This window comes from Hemibagrus wyckioides, linkage group LG04 (genome assembly GCF_019097595.1).
Source record: "Hemibagrus wyckioides isolate EC202008001 linkage group LG04, SWU_Hwy_1.0, whole genome shotgun sequence".
In the NCBI taxonomy this organism is placed as follows: domain Eukaryota; kingdom Metazoa; phylum Chordata; class Actinopteri; order Siluriformes; family Bagridae; genus Hemibagrus; species Hemibagrus wyckioides.
Genome location: NC_080713.1, coordinates 21,138,218 through 21,154,090, shown reverse-complemented (window position 1 = coordinate 21,154,090; position 15,873 = coordinate 21,138,218). Strand labels below are relative to the sequence as shown.

Genomic DNA, 15,873 nt, shown 5'->3' with positions numbered 1-15,873 from the left:
ACGTAGTTAACATTACTGCATTTGATCGAGCAAACGTTCAATCTGACGTTGTGACGTGATTGGTGTTGCAATATTTAAACATAAATTATCTTTTAGATAATGCATCTTAACTTGACGAGTGTTTTTGATCACATAAATCCATTAGAACAATTAGATAATTAGAAAATAACAAGATTTGTCAATTAAAACATAAATAAAAATTAATTTGGGGGTATTCTACCACTGCCTACACGGCCCACCAGATGGCACTCGGAGGCCCACTAGAGAGCCGCGGCCCACCGGTTGAGAATCACTGCTTTACACCACTGTGCTGCACTGAACTGTATAGAACTCTCTGTCTCTCACACACACACACACACACACACACACACACACACACACACACACTCTTTCACCTGTGTGGACACACACACATAACTTATATTTTTCACTACTTATTGCACTACCTCAAACCCTGTTATTTCATTACTCTGCTATGTTTATATTTATGTTTATGCCTATTTCTATTTGCACTTCCTCAATCACTGCTACTCTGTACATCATTTCTTTTTATTCCATTTCATTTTTTTACATTTCATTACATATGTTCTTTTTCGGTGTCTTGTTTTTGTGTTGTCTTTTTGTACCTACTGTTTTTGCACTGTATTGTCTTGCACTGTTTGCACCTAGTTGCACACTTTGCACTTTATGTGGCTAGGACAAAAAGTTGGTCCTAGCTCTGTGTCTCTTGGTCCTGGAGAAACGTTGTTTCATTTCACTATGTACTGCATCAGCTATATGTGGTTGAAATGACAATAAAGCCTCTTGAATCTTGAATCTTGCATCCGGTGCTTTGCATTGCACTTGGTGATGTAAGGCTTGGATGCAGCTGCTCGGCCACGAAAACTCATTTCATAAAGCTCTCTACTCACTGTTCTTGAGCTGCTCTCAAGGCTACATGATGTTTGGAGGTCTGTAGCTATTGACTCTGTAGAAAGTTGGTGACTTCTCCGCACTGTGCGCCTCAGCATGCACTGACCCCTCTCTGTGATTTCAGGTGGCCTACCACTACGGGGCTGAGTTGCTGTTGTTCCCAATTGCTTCCACTTCGTTATAAAACCACTAACAGTTGACCGTGGAATATTTAGTAGTGAGGAAATTTCATGAATGGACTGGTGGCAACCTATCACGGTACCACGCTTGAATTTACTGAGCTCCTGAGAGCCACCTATTCTTTTACAAATGTTTGTAGAAGCAGTCTGCATGCCTGTGTGCTTGATTTTATACATCTGTGTCGATGGAAGTGATTGGAACACCTAAATTCAATGATTTGGAAACAAAAAAAAAAGTTCGAAAGGAATATAGTCAATTTCAGACGAATACAGGGCTGTGTAGAATTGTTCAAAGACCGAAATGATTTCCAAAACTCATCCTTGGTGATCCTGCCGTCATCCCTTTGAATGGATGTTATAGTATTTGTAGTCAAGTACTGTCTTATTTGTTGAGCAAAAATTTTCCCACATTTGGTCGAATGTTTGTATAATTTAGAGCGAGACTGGAGCAAAAGTCTTTCTGTCTGTTCAGATGTTATTAGATCACTCTCTAATAACACAGAGCTTTGTTCTATCCATAAAATGTCAGGTGAGGGCTTAATTGCACATTTCAAGTCTAACTGTTTAATTTGATTAATAAGATCATTTAATTGATTGTTTCTTTTTTTCCCTCTCCAACGATGAAGATGAGATTATTTCCCCCTTAATATAGCATTTTAAAGACTCCCAAAGTGTATATGAACGATGCACTGGGGAAAAAAGAGAACTGCTTAAGGTTTGGATAAAAGAAACGTCAGGGATCAGAACAACTGGTTATTACAAAACTTGATTTTAATAAGCATGCATAACATGCATAACAAATCAACACTATTTTTTGAAAAAGGTGCCTTTTGCATTCAAAATACATTAATAAATGACAAAACAATTAATTTAAGTGTTCACATTTGTTATGAACAAACAGAACAAGAGGTATGCTAAAAGTAAAATGGTGCAAAATACAGAGTCTAATGTGAGTAAAGGCTCTGTCTGTCTTCCATCAGCTGACTAAACCACGGCACAAAAGGAGTGGTTGCTAGACGGGGACACTGGCCTAAATGTTAATTAGTCAAGCTGCTGAGGTATGAGTTCTTCACAACATTCGTTGCTGAGAATACAGACTCACACTGATAGGTTGACCCAGAGTTCAGTCTGCAGAGATGCCATGCTTGCCCATGGGAAGATGCTCTTGTTTCTTTTGAAAACTCCTCAACATTCTTGACCAGGAATGGAGATGGAATTGATGTAATGCAGAGCAGCACTAGTCTGCCTACAATGATGCCCTCAAAGCGCTCCCTGAAATTTTCAGCTAGCTTCTCCAAAAAGAAAAGATGGTGCTGATGGTGATTGCCATTAGTCTGCTGGAGAAGAGTTGGAAAGTGGATATGTGGCCATGTGATGTCACTCTTAAAGATCTCCAGCCGCCTTTCAATGGATCATCCTGCTGCCATCAGATCACACAATGTGTTGCCTTGGTCCTAGAGCCTCAGATTCAGTTTCTTTAGCTGAGATGTAATGTCCACTAAAAAGTCCACGAGCTCCATGCTATCACCATTCCTCAGAAAATCCAAGTAATGCCTGGCTTTGACATTCTTCTGCTGTGACAAAAAGATCTCCAAATCTTTCCTGATGACCCAAAACCTCTCCAAGACTCTTCCATAAGCAGCATTTACCTGGTAAGAGAAAGAAAAAAGCTAATAAATAAATAAATAAATAAATAAATACAAGATCTTTTGTGTTCCATAAATATTCATAAAGTGAACACAAACACCTTGTAAATGCTGTAAATGTAAATGGTTTAAGTCTGTTGTAAGTAGATTTTGATGACAACTGTTAATACTTCCTAATGCATGTAATAACATTTTCTCCTACATTTTATTGACAACTGAAAAAAGATTATATACATGAAAACATTTGTGAAATTAGGGTTGACCTATCATCAGTCAGGTGTTTAGAGTGGGGACATTCAGCATTTCCCTGAATGAGGATTAATTTACGCCTTAGTTTCCCATTGAGTAAAATTGTTAAAGATTTAAGTGCTTTATCTATAAAGCAATATTTTTATGTTTGCAGTCTGTGGGTTTGTGGTCACCACATAATCCCCCATTGACCCAATCACACAGTAAAAGTAAAAAGTTACATTAATTCTCACCTCAGTCAGGAAAGCCCGCAGAAGACGGTGCTGAAGGGCAGAAGATGCTCTCAGGCAGTTCACAAGCTTCATTATAGTTTCCATGACGTCTGAATTTTCTTTTCGGAGGCTAGCACACAGCACGGACTGGTGTATTATACAGTAGTATGTCAGCAAGTCTGAGTGCTCTTTCAAAAGTCTCCTCTTTCAAACTTTAACCAGCTCCCTTCATCTTCCCTATCATGGCTGGAGCACCATCAGTAGTGATGGACACAACATTCTTGACATCAATTCCCCTTTCATTAAGCATCTGCATGATAGCTTTATAGATATCCTCTCCTCTAGTGTTACAGAGTGGAGTAAGGCCCATTAAGTCTTCACAGAATGACCCCTTGCTGAAGTATCTGACAAACACACATAGCTGGGCTTGGTCTGTGCCATCTGTTGACTCATCCACCACAAGTGAAAGGCAGGGTGCATCTTAGATATCATCAGTTAACTGCTTAACTAAGTCATGGGCAAGTACCTCTGTCCTCCTGGTTGAAGTGTCATTAGATAGTGGAATATTCTTTAATTTCTCTGACATCTCCTCTCTGTCCTTTCCCTCAAACAAAGCCTCTGCTGTGTCCACTAAACACTTCTTAACTATCTCTGCATCAGAGAATGGCTTCTTATTCTTGCCAAGTACCCAGGCCACTCAAAAAGATGCTTCTGTAGCTCTCAAAGCTCTCACAAGCAACTTATTAGTTGATTAATATGTAGACTTTAGCTGTCATAGTTTTGCTGTCCTTACTTCTGTATTTTGTGGATATTGCCCTTCAAAATGTCTGTGTTTTCATAGTGGCGTGTGACATTTCCACTCTTCACAACTCCAACTGTCTCATTACAAATCAAACAGAACGCGTTTGTGCTGGATTTGGGCAAAATGAATGCATACCTCTCTGTCCAATTACCTTTGAAAACTCTATTTTCTTCATCAACTTGTCTTTTCCTGGAAAATGACATCCTCACCCATCCAAACGCTCGCTGCGGTGAAGTGTCGCCCGATTACGTCAAACATCATACACTCACTAGATAACAAGAATGTCACACGGGAAAACTTTTAGTATCTCGCCTTCGCTTTCATTTCAAAAAGACATTAAAATAAACTAAACTAATGATTTACAAGTTTAACATGCGTTTATCAAAGTAGGAAATCCACACTTTTATTCACCAGAGTCCAGACTTTGAGAAGTGATGTAGGGTGTTTTTGAAGACCGATCCATAGTGGGGTGGAGCACACAGTTAAAATCCCCTCCTAGGATTAGTTTAGGTGTAGTCAAATTGGGAAAACTGGATAAGAAAATTTTTATAAATGATACATAGTCCCAATTAGGGAAATAAATATTGGCTAATATCAGGGGCACATTATATAATGAACCAGTTGCCATTACAAATCTACCCCCCACCCCCACCCCCATCAGGTGTGTTTTAACTAATAAGAATCACAGTCCCTCTGGATCTCGGTACATCTGCCCCATCCAAGATTTTTGTAGTTTATAATGATCAGCTGATATTAAGTGATTTTTTTAAAGAAATTATATATTTGCCTAAGGTCTCTTTAGATGGGTAAGGATCTAATTGCACTTAATGATATGGTTAACCCCTTTCACACTCCAACTTGCAATGTTCACTGTAAGTGATCTGCTATGTCCCAGGTTTACAGCATTGCTTAATGGCTGAAACACTGATGCCAGCCTCCTTCTGAGATGTTTTTTAACAACTGTACACAATAGCACAAGTAAACATGAACAGTTTGAATGTCAAACAAACACCCTGACCCCAAGCCACCCACCAAACAGCTCCCCACACAAGAAGCAAAAAAACAACTTAGGACAGTTCTTAATACAATTTTAGCAGTTTCAGCAATCTCTTAGGGTTAAATAACTTATTGCCAACTAATACATATTAATCATGTAATGAAACATATTACAGGCTTGACCCTTAAAATCCATACCAATGTTTCGCACTTTGCAAATATTTTCATGATATCTATGATATATATCACATAAGTCTTCACACTTTTACACTGAGGAGCGTTATTCTGACATTTTTCCACAATTTACAGACACAGACTTTTTGCAGATTGGTGAAACCCTGCCCATCTTTACTTCTGAGAGACTTTTCCTCTTTAAAATACACTTTTTATACCCAATCATGTTACTGACTTGTTGCCAATTAACCTAATCATCTGCAAAATGTTGCTCCAGCTGTTTCTATAGTAACGCTTACTTCAAAAGTGTTCCCTGGTACATTTCTTCAGATTAAAAATGTGTTGTTTTCCATGTTCTATTGTGAACAAAATTTGTGGGGTCCAGCCATCCATCTAGACCATCTTTGACTCGGTTTAACATAATCATAATTAATGATGGTTGTTTTTAGCACATACTTTGTGTTTGAAGTGACTTCAAATGATTCAAGCAGCTCTATTTTTATTATTATTTTTATAATTATTACTTTAATCTGCATACAAATTGTTTTTAAATTTGTGTGCAGGAACACAGCTGAAGTGATGCCACTCAACACATCCTCAAGATCCTGGTCGTCCATGGTGCAGATGGAGAGGATTCTGTGGATGTATTCATCCTTCTTGAAGATAAGGAGATGTTTCCAGGAAGCGGCTGTACTGCTAAAGCTTGCACGCTGCTCATCTGGCTGATTTTTGCCCTAAACCTTGCATACCCCTCAACCCTGCGCAACATTTATGAGGTGTTTCAACTTTTTCTAGAAGTGGATGGGATTAAGCTGTCCACAAAGCTTTCAAGTTGCTGTCTTGCTTTTGTTATTAAAAGTATACTCTCAGTTACTGGAACACTCCAAATCATGTCTCATCTTGTAGCAACTAGTGAATCATTACTGTTTAATGTTAACAAAATAAACAGTTTAATTGTAGTGTGTGTGTGTGTGTGTATGTGATTTGTAATAAAAGAATATTCATTTCAGAAAAAAAATGATGAAATTTGGTAACATTTATCAAAAGAAAATTAATAACTAAAAATACCCAACAGACAAAATATAATAAAATCTACTTATTTATTTCACAACAGGAAATTCTACAGACATATGAGATTTACTTCATATTTTCATGAAAGTCATGTTTCTGTCTGTAAAAAAATCAACCACTTAATTAGTTTAATTAAACAATATAAATATAATATAATTGTGCAATGGGATTTGACTATTGTTTACCAGCTCTTCTGTGAGCTACTTTAAACTATTTAAATGAAGATTTAAAAAATATATTGTGGAATTAAGTTACATTAAATGTGCAGCTTTCTTCTTGGGAAGCTGAGCTCACTCTTGCTGACTTGAAATACACAATAATGCCAAAAGTTTTGGGACACCCCTTCAAATGATTGAGTTTAGGTGTTGTTTTTTAGTGTTTGGGCTCAGGACTCAGAAGTCTGTCAGCTAAAATAACTAAGCAGATAAATCCTGCTGTAATTAAAACTAAGCTGTTAAGAGAAAAACTAATCTAAAAACAGAGCGAGTTACAGCATGATTTCATGAGGGTCGACCGTATACTGCATACTGTTCTGGAGTCTGGATGGAGACTCGTGTAAATAACGCAGTATCGTGAACCTAAGCAGTATTTCTGCCACTACTGTTTACTTCACATTCATTTAACATCATTTCACTTCAGTACAAAAAGGTCAGTATTTGTGTTTGAAGATGGCGTCATGTACAAATCCACTGTTAAATATTAGGTTCTAGTATATAACACAGAGATGGAGTTAAACACCGTATTGTCATAGGGGACAGGAGGCTCTATATGAGATTGATTTAATTTTCATCATTCTGACTATGAACTCAATGTTTCTTTAATAGATTTTAGTTTTAATCTAAATAAAGTGCTAATTCCACAGTCAGTAGAAAAGTTTTTCTTTTCTAGGAGGAAAAACTCTCAGATTGTTTTTAGAGTTACATTTCAACCCCAACATTCATCACAAACATTCAGAAAAACTGGGAATGATCACAATGAAACCTCGAATATGAACTAATACATTTTTATTAGGAATTATTTAATAATGCAATATAATAAATAGAATAAAAGATGTAAAGCTATGAGAAGGTTATTAATAAAAAGTATAATGAACAGAAATCTATTTACAATATTTACAATACAAAAATACAACAATCTTAAATGTCTAATAAATAGTATAGTAAAATCTTAAACCTATAATAAAGATAAAGGTCTTATTGAGTAACGTATTTAATAAAAAGTTAAACTAATGATGGAGACTCTTATCGGAGCTGCAGATGTTGATGCCGTCCGTCGGTCAGAGAGCACTAACAGGTGTTGATGTTACAGGCCAGCGATGATGTGTACAGCTGCTCAGGGAGAGAAGAAAAACAAGACAGGTTTAAATCTGCAGAAAATAAAAGGCAGTAATAAGTATTTACTTACCTCCGGAGATCTTGAGCAAGTGGAGAGAGAAATAAAGGGAAAGAAAAGAGGTGTTTAAAGTATGACCAGGACATTTATTACTTTATTAAAATTTTGGGGGTTTCTTAATCTTATAAATTAGTTACAAGTAATCTATCATCAAACACAATGGAGAGCAAAAGCAGTTCTACAAATGAATGAGCAATAGTGCAGAGTTTAATCTTAGTTTTATATTCTAATGACCACTGAATAGCCAACAATAGATTTCCTAAAATGTCCTGATCACTCTTTAAGTTGGCTGAGATAGAGAGGTGTGTGTGGGTGTGTGTGAGGAGTGTTGCTCAGACACCCTCCATGGCCTTCAGCATCTCCTGGACATGCTCCTTCACGAGGCGTAACACCACGGTGGACATCCAAATGCCTAAATAAGAAAAAAATGGAACATTAATTCAACAATAAATTTGTTTATATATACGTTTACATTTGTTTATTTCTTCCTTTCTTTATGTAAGTCAGGGTGAGAGTCTTCAACAGATCCACCTACACTCAGATCCTTCACTCAGATCCACCAGATGTAAACCACTGATGGCTGAGGATTTCTTCAAACGTGGGCCGACATTCAGGTTCCGGGTCCAGACACCAATTGATCAGACTGTGGCAAGCTGTGTGTGCAGTGATGAGATATTATAGATAGTGCTTTGACATTTCAGATATATATTAATATTATTAAAAAATCTATTAATCTTGTAATGCCAGTTTTACAACTTCAGCTGTTCTAAATGGTGATGCTTCTACATTTTCTCACCTTCAGACAGGCCGGGAGCAAAGTCCATCTTTCTGTAGACGATCTCATCCTCATTATGGAAGGGCAAGTGTCCACAGACAAGGAGGAACAGGAGAACTCCCAGACCCCACATGGTGGCAGGACAACCCAAATACTCTCCATCACACACCCACTCAGGTGGAGAGAAACACCAAGTGCCTGAGCAAAAAAGAGAGAAGGAGCACCATCAGCACTGTTGCAAAAAAAACAAACAAAAAAAACTTCAATACAGTCTCTTTGATTCTGTCTCGTATCTTTCATACACTTACCTTCATATTCTGTAAAGGGTGTGTCAGAGAGCAAATCTCCACAGCCGAAGTCAATGAGCTTAACTTCCAGTGTGTCTGGGTTGATGAGAAGGTTCTCCGCCTTGATGTCACGATGAAGAACCCCTGCGTTACAGCAGTGGTGAGCAGCTTTAACCACCTGGCTCATGATTTTTTGAGCCAGTGCTTCTGACAGCCAGCCGTCATGATGTTCAAGGAACTGCTGGACGTCCATGCAGGGGCTGGGTCGCTCCAGGACCAAGATGAAGCAATCGGACATCTCAAACCACTGGAGCATCTCCAGCACGTTCTTACAACAAAGTGGTTTGGAAACCATTTTCATCAGTGCCACCTCTACAGGAAGGCTCTGTGTCTCTCCAGGCTGAAATATGAACAGATACAGTTAGCCCTGGATTGGAGTGAATTCTTCTAAACTACTGGATCAGAGATGATACAATACGAAGGTTTGAACTGGTAATTTGAAGGTAAATTGTTTAGGATTATTTTAGTAGGACTGAGTAAATGGACACATCATTTGATCTATCAGGTGGTTGTTATTTGGAACCTATGTCTTCTCTGCAGAATCTCAGAAGTAGAAGTTTACTTACAATGGTGATGAATCTATCGCATGGAGTTTTCCCCACATATTTGAGTGCAACCTGTTCAGATATAAAACACATGAACATTCTTATTGTAAAACATGAACAGAACATATACAATTCATAATTTGTACACAGTTGTGATCAGAAATAAAATGAAACTATTTCATTGGGGAATAAGGCTTCAGACTTGCTTAGCCTCATACTCCCATTTAGGGGAAAAAATTAGACCAATTTTCAGCATTTGGTGAAGATTAAACATTAAAATAAATCACAGTGGTATCAGTTACATTGTTCAGTTACTAAACAGTTCCCTGCAAAAACTATGATTTTTCATTCTGCTGTTCTGACATAGCGTTTTCCTTGCCCCAAATAATCAGGCAAGTGTTACTGCTTAACCCTGTGATTGTACCTCAGGGACACTGATCATTTTTAATGCTTTACAATTCCTGCATTTTGTTACTAAGTGCAAATGAACATGTCATGTGCAGTCATATGACCTGCTTGCCATCAGCATTTCGGACTCCTGCACAGACTGTCCCGAAGCCCCCTTCACCCAGCAGCTCTCCCGGAGTGTACAGTGACTCAAACACCACTGTTAAACAGACAGACAATCATTCATATCAAGCTGAAATAAGAAAATCCACAGTACATTTTTACCAAGTTATACATTCACTAGCAACACATTACAGCAACATTTTTGGAAATGGTGGATTCTAACATACCCCATGGTGTAATGATGCTCTCCAGAAGAGGACACTGAGGAGCAGGTGTCTCAGTATTTGCTGGGTTCTGTACATAAAAAGTATTGTACATAATTAATTCACATGTCATTAATATGATTTATTATCATACTGGATATGGCTAATATTTGACTACATGTAATGCAGGCACATCTTCAGAAATGAATTAAATATAAACAGCCTTCACTTCACAAACAGAAATGTTACAGTACAAAGGCTTGGATTAGTAATGACTTAGGTGTCTATTAGGAATTATTCATTGTTGTGTTAACAGAAACAATTCAACTGACACATAATTCTACACATAACGTCTGTGCAAAATCTCAGAAGTGAAGGAAGTTGTGGCATTAATACAGTGCACACAAACACAGACACCTGTTAGAAATGAACAGCTAATATATTTTAAATTGTTGTATATGGTATTTTACCTGTACTACTTTTTACTGACACATACCTCGGTGAATACTGTAACTTCACGAATAAAAAAGTGATACAAGCTGATTAAATGGTTCATATCATGAAATATGTGTTCATAGAGTTCACAGCATGTGAGAGTTAAATGTAAATTACTGTAAACGAACTCAAACAGTGGCTACAAGCATCGTCTTTAAAAGAAATTCCCAAGAGGACGATTATCCAGCGAGAATTACTTCATATTTGGATTTACAAGCATGGACAGTGACAAGGCCAAACAAAAACAAAAAGGCTGGGAAACATTTCACTGAAAAATGTCTGAAATATAAAATTACCAGAATGACAGCTGACTTCTGAGGGTCAAGGCTGGTGCTCCGGAGCTGGATATTTACCTCAGTGACCTGAATAAAGCATAAAGATTAAAATTTGCTGTTTCAGCCAAAAGCATCTAAAAAAATACACTAAAAATAACAGAAATATAAAATTACCAGGGCATCAGCTGACGTCTGAGGGTCCTGTTCATCGCAAAGGAGCTGGACGCTTGGATCAGTGACCTTAATACACACACCAGTTAAAAATGAAAAACTAATATATTTGATATTGTAGTATATAATATATTAAGCCTAGTCCTTTTTTCCTGACACATACCTCGGTGGTGTCGACTTCCTCCACATCATCAACAACAGATCCTGTACAACATTTGACACATTTAACCACATCAGTATGTCACGGAGATGACAAATTTCATCAGTGGAAACTGACATTCATGTAGAAAAGAAAATATTTCAATAAGACACTCTCTCATCCCCTTCATGTCTTTAATCAGAGTGTTATATTAGTGATCAGTAAGGAGAAACGAGTCTTACTGAAGAGGAAGGGAAATAAAAAGGCGAGTTGGTGAGGGACTGACTCTTTACAGCTGCTACAATGATGCGCTAACAGGAACTCACTCATTACCACAACATTCACTCTAACTATTAACACATCAGAAGAAACAATGCCGAGACCAAGAAGAGAAATAAAACACTTCAACGAGAATAATAATAATAATAATAATAATAATAATAATAATAATAATAATAATAATCCGGTGCTAACAGTAACTCCGCTTCATGTCAGGCTTCGTGACTCCGCGCTGTACTTGATTATTTTCCTAGAACTTCAAGACTATTTCTAAAAGTCATGATGTTGTGCCTCGAAATGTTTTAATCCACACAATAATTACTTTTATACTTTAAAATGCTCTTGATATGAGCCATGTAGCATCGCCGGCTAATGTTAGCTCAGTCACGCGCTGTCAACCTAAGTCATCCTGTTTGTCCTCTATACCGATTAAAGTCATTCATTTTCCACACACACTCTCTTTGTAAGTTCTAAAGCGATTAGAAACACACAAACTAAGTAAAAAGTGAGCTTTTCTCACCGTGAGCAGCTTGATGTTCAGCAGCTTGAAGATCGTTGGTCCTCTTCAGCCATCGATACGCGCAGTATCCCGCGGAGGTGAGCGCGAGCATCCCGGCGGCGCAGGCTAGGCTCCGGCCTGTCCATCTACCTAAAAAGGGAAGATACTTACCTAAATTCATAATTTGTCTCCAATAAAATATGCTGTTTATTGCTGAAAATATCTCCAGGTATCGCAGTGTCGCTGTGTCCGTCGTTTTCTTTTGAAATCTCGTTTTGAAGCCTTCAGATGACGCAAGCACGCGCTCTGGACTTTTAAATAAAAACCACAACAAGGGGCGGGACTTTCAAAAAAACAACAACATGGCGCGTTACATTCTTAATATTTTATTTAAGCATTGTTTAAGGTTATAATGCATGATGAATGTGTTTCGATAAAATCTGATAATAAATGGTTAATAAGTACACTTTCCTGTCATAACAGCTTGTCATAGTCACTTATATCAGGAGGCAGTAGAGGGCGCCCCTGTGATTTGTATACAGACACGTCAATTCCTCCGCCATGTTGGAAAGGTCGATGATCTGTTGCGGAGGTTTTATATGCAGTATATCGTCGACCCTCATGAAATCATGCTGTAACTCACTCTGTTTTTAGATTAGTTTTTCTCTTAACAGTTTAGTTTTACTCACAGCAGGATTTATCTGTTTAGTTATTTTAGCTGTCAGACTTCTCAGAGTCCTGAGCCCAACCACTAAAAAAAAACACCTAAACTCAATCATTTGAAGGGGTGTCCCAAATCTTTTGGCATTATTGTGTATTTCAAACAGCAAGAGTGAGCTCAGCTTCCCAAAAAGAAAGCTGCATGTTTAATGTTACTTAATTCCACAATATATTTTTTAAATCTTCATTTAAATAGTTTAAAGTAGCTCACAGAAGAGCTGGTAAACAATAGTCAAATACCATTGCACAATTATATTTCATGTTCGACTGCACCTTTCATTTTTGTATTCATGTGTGGCAACTGTTCAATCCAGCAAACGAGTAATAGGCAGAAATGAACTTCATCTTATATAATAGTTTCAAAAATATAGATATTTTAAATGTCCAACCCACAGGACAGAATATACATCTATAGTATACATTTATTTCAAATTTGAACATATTTCATTTCATCTTCAATAATGAGCAAGAGTGTTAAAGTCGAATACAATATATAAATAATAATAACCTACAAATCATGTTAAGTATGTTTATAAAACTTGTTGAGAATCAGTGGGATAAGGTAGACTGGGAAATTTAGAGCATTACTACTTAATTCTTTTTTTTTTTACAGCCTACACTGTATTCATACACTGAACAAAAGCCATTTAGGATTTACTTGAAAAAATCCTCATAACAATGTGCACTAGCACTTTTTAAGTAAATATTTCTACTGGAATAACAAGTACAACTCACGTAGGAGTATCAAGTAAAATGTACTTACCACTAAACATAACATTCATGACAATATCAAGTATTACTTAATTATATTTAAGTCATAAATAACTAATTAAGTGGTTGATTTTTTACAGACAGAAACATGACTTTCATGAAAATATGAAGTAAATCTCATATGTCTGTAGAATTTCCTGTTGTGAATTAAATAAGTAGATTTTATTATATTTTTTTCTGTTGGATAATTTTAGTTATTAATTTTCTTTTGATAAATGTTACCAAATAAATTTCATAATTTTCTTTCTGAAATGAATATTCTTTTATTACAGATCACATGAACACACACACACATACACACACACACACACACACACTACAATTAAACTGTTTATTTTGTTAACTTTAAACAGTAATGATTCACTAGTTGCTACAAGATGAGACATGCTTTGGAGTGTTCCAGGAGCTGAGAGTATACTTTTAATAACAAAAGCAAGACAGCAACTTGAAAGCTTTGTGGACAGCTTAATCCCATCCACTTCTAGAAAAAGTTGAAACACCTCATAAATGTTGCGCAGGGTTGAGGGGTATGCAAGGTTTAGGGCAAAAATCAGCCACATAAGCAGCGTGCAAGCTTTAGCAGTACAGCCGCTTCCTGGAAACATCTCCTTATCTTCAAGAAGGATGAATACATCCACAGAATCCTCTCCATCTGCACCATGGACGACCAGGATCTTGAGGATGTGTTGAGTGGCATCACTTCAGCTGTGTTCCTGCACACAAATTTAAAAACAATTTGTTTGCAGATTAAAGTAATAATTATAAAAATAATAATAAAAATAGAGCTGCTTGAATCATTTGAAGTCACTTCAAACACAAAGTATGTGCTAAAAACAACCATCATTAATTATGATTATGTTAAACCGAGTCAAAGATGGTCTAGATGGATGGCTGGACCCCACAAATTGTAATTTTGTTCACAATAGAACATGGAAAACAACACATTTTTAATCTGAAGAAATGTACCAGGGAACACTTTTGAAGTAAGCGTTACTATAGAAACAGCAGGGGCAACATTTTGCAGATGATTAGGTTAATTAGCAACAAGTCAGTAACATGATTAGGTTTACATGATTACATGATTACATAAAAAGTGTATCTTAAAGAGGCAAAGTCTTTCAGAAGTAAAGATGGGCAGGGTTTCACCAATCTGCAAAAGGTCTGTGTCTGTAAATTGTGGAACAATGTCAGAATAACGCTCCTCAGTGTAAAAGTGTGAAGACTTATGTGATATATATCATAGATATCATGAAAATATTTGCAAAGGGACAAGTGCGAAACATTGGTATGGATTTAAAGGGTCAAGCCTGTAATATGTTTCATTACATGATTAATATGTATTAGTCGGCAACAAGTTATTTAACCCTAACCCTAAGAGATTGCTGAAACTGCTAAAATTGTATTAAGAACTGTCCTAAGTTGTTTTTTTGCTTCTTGTGTGGGGAGCTGTTTGGTGGGTGGCTTGGGGTCAGGGTGTTTGTTTGACATTCAAACTGTTCATGTTTACTTGTGCTATTGTGTACAGTTGTTAAAAAACCTCTCAGAAGGAGGCTGGCATCAGTGTTTCAGCCATTAAGCAATGCTGTAAACCTGGGACATAGCAGATCACTTACAGTGAACATTGCAAGTTGGAGTGTGAAAGGGGTTAACCATATCATTAAGTGCAATTAGCTCCTTACCCATCTAAAGAGACCTTAGGCAAATATATAATTTCTTTAAAAAAATCACTTAATATCAGCTGATCATTATAAACTACAAAAATCTTGGATGGGGCAGATGTACCGAGATCCAGAGGGACTGTGATTCTTATTAGTTAAAACACACCTGATGGGGGTGGGGGGTAGATTTGTAATGGCAACTGGTTCATTATATAATGTTCCCCTGATATTAGCCAATATTTATTTCCCTAATTTGGACTATGTATCATTTATAAAAAATTTTCTTAACCAGTTTTTCCAATTTGACTACACCTAAACTAATCCTAGGAGGGGATTTTAACTGTGTGCTCCACCCCACTATGGATCGGTCTTCAAAAACATCCTAAATCACTTCTCAAAGTCTGGACTCTGGTGAATAAAAGTGTGGATTTCCTACTTTGATAAACGCATGTTAAACTTGTAAATCATTAGTTTAGTTTTTTTAATGTCTTTTTGAAATGAAAGCGAAGGCGAGATACTAAAAGTTTTCCTGTGTGACATAGTTGTCATGACATCTAGTGAGTGTATGACGTTTGACGTAATCGGGCGACCCTTAACCGCAATGAGTGTTTGGATGGGTGAGGATGTCATTTTCCAGGAAAAGAAAAGTTGATGAAGAAAATAGAGTTTTCAAAAGTAGTTGGACAGAGAGGTATGCATTCATTTTGCCCAAATCCAGCACAAAAGCGTTCTGTTTGATTTGTAATGAGACAGTTGGAGTTGTGAAGAGTGGAAATGTCACACGCCACTATGAAACAAAAAACAGACATTTTGAATTTTTATGCATATAGTCATTTTCAGTTGTCAATAAAAT

General features: G+C 36.9%; 1 protein-coding gene across 1 annotated transcript; it reads right to left on the bottom strand.

The window, feature by feature from the left end:
• Positions 1-7,366: 7,366 nt before the first annotated feature.
• Positions 7,367-12,434, bottom strand: LOC131351515 (serine/threonine-protein kinase pim-1-like). Its single transcript, XM_058386930.1, has 12 exons — positions 12,416-12,434; positions 11,893-12,021; positions 11,118-11,158; positions 10,958-11,023; positions 10,805-10,870; positions 10,038-10,104; positions 9,813-9,907; positions 9,322-9,372; positions 8,717-9,095; positions 8,430-8,606; positions 8,169-8,286; positions 7,367-8,045 (listed from the first exon to the last, which is right to left on the bottom strand). Exons 1-11 carry the CDS (start codon positions 12,432-12,434, stop codon positions 8,180-8,182), a joined length of 1,197 nt encoding a protein of 398 aa, XP_058242913.1. The 3' UTR covers positions 7,367-8,045; positions 8,169-8,179.
• Between the last annotated feature and the right edge of the window lie 3,439 nt (positions 12,435-15,873).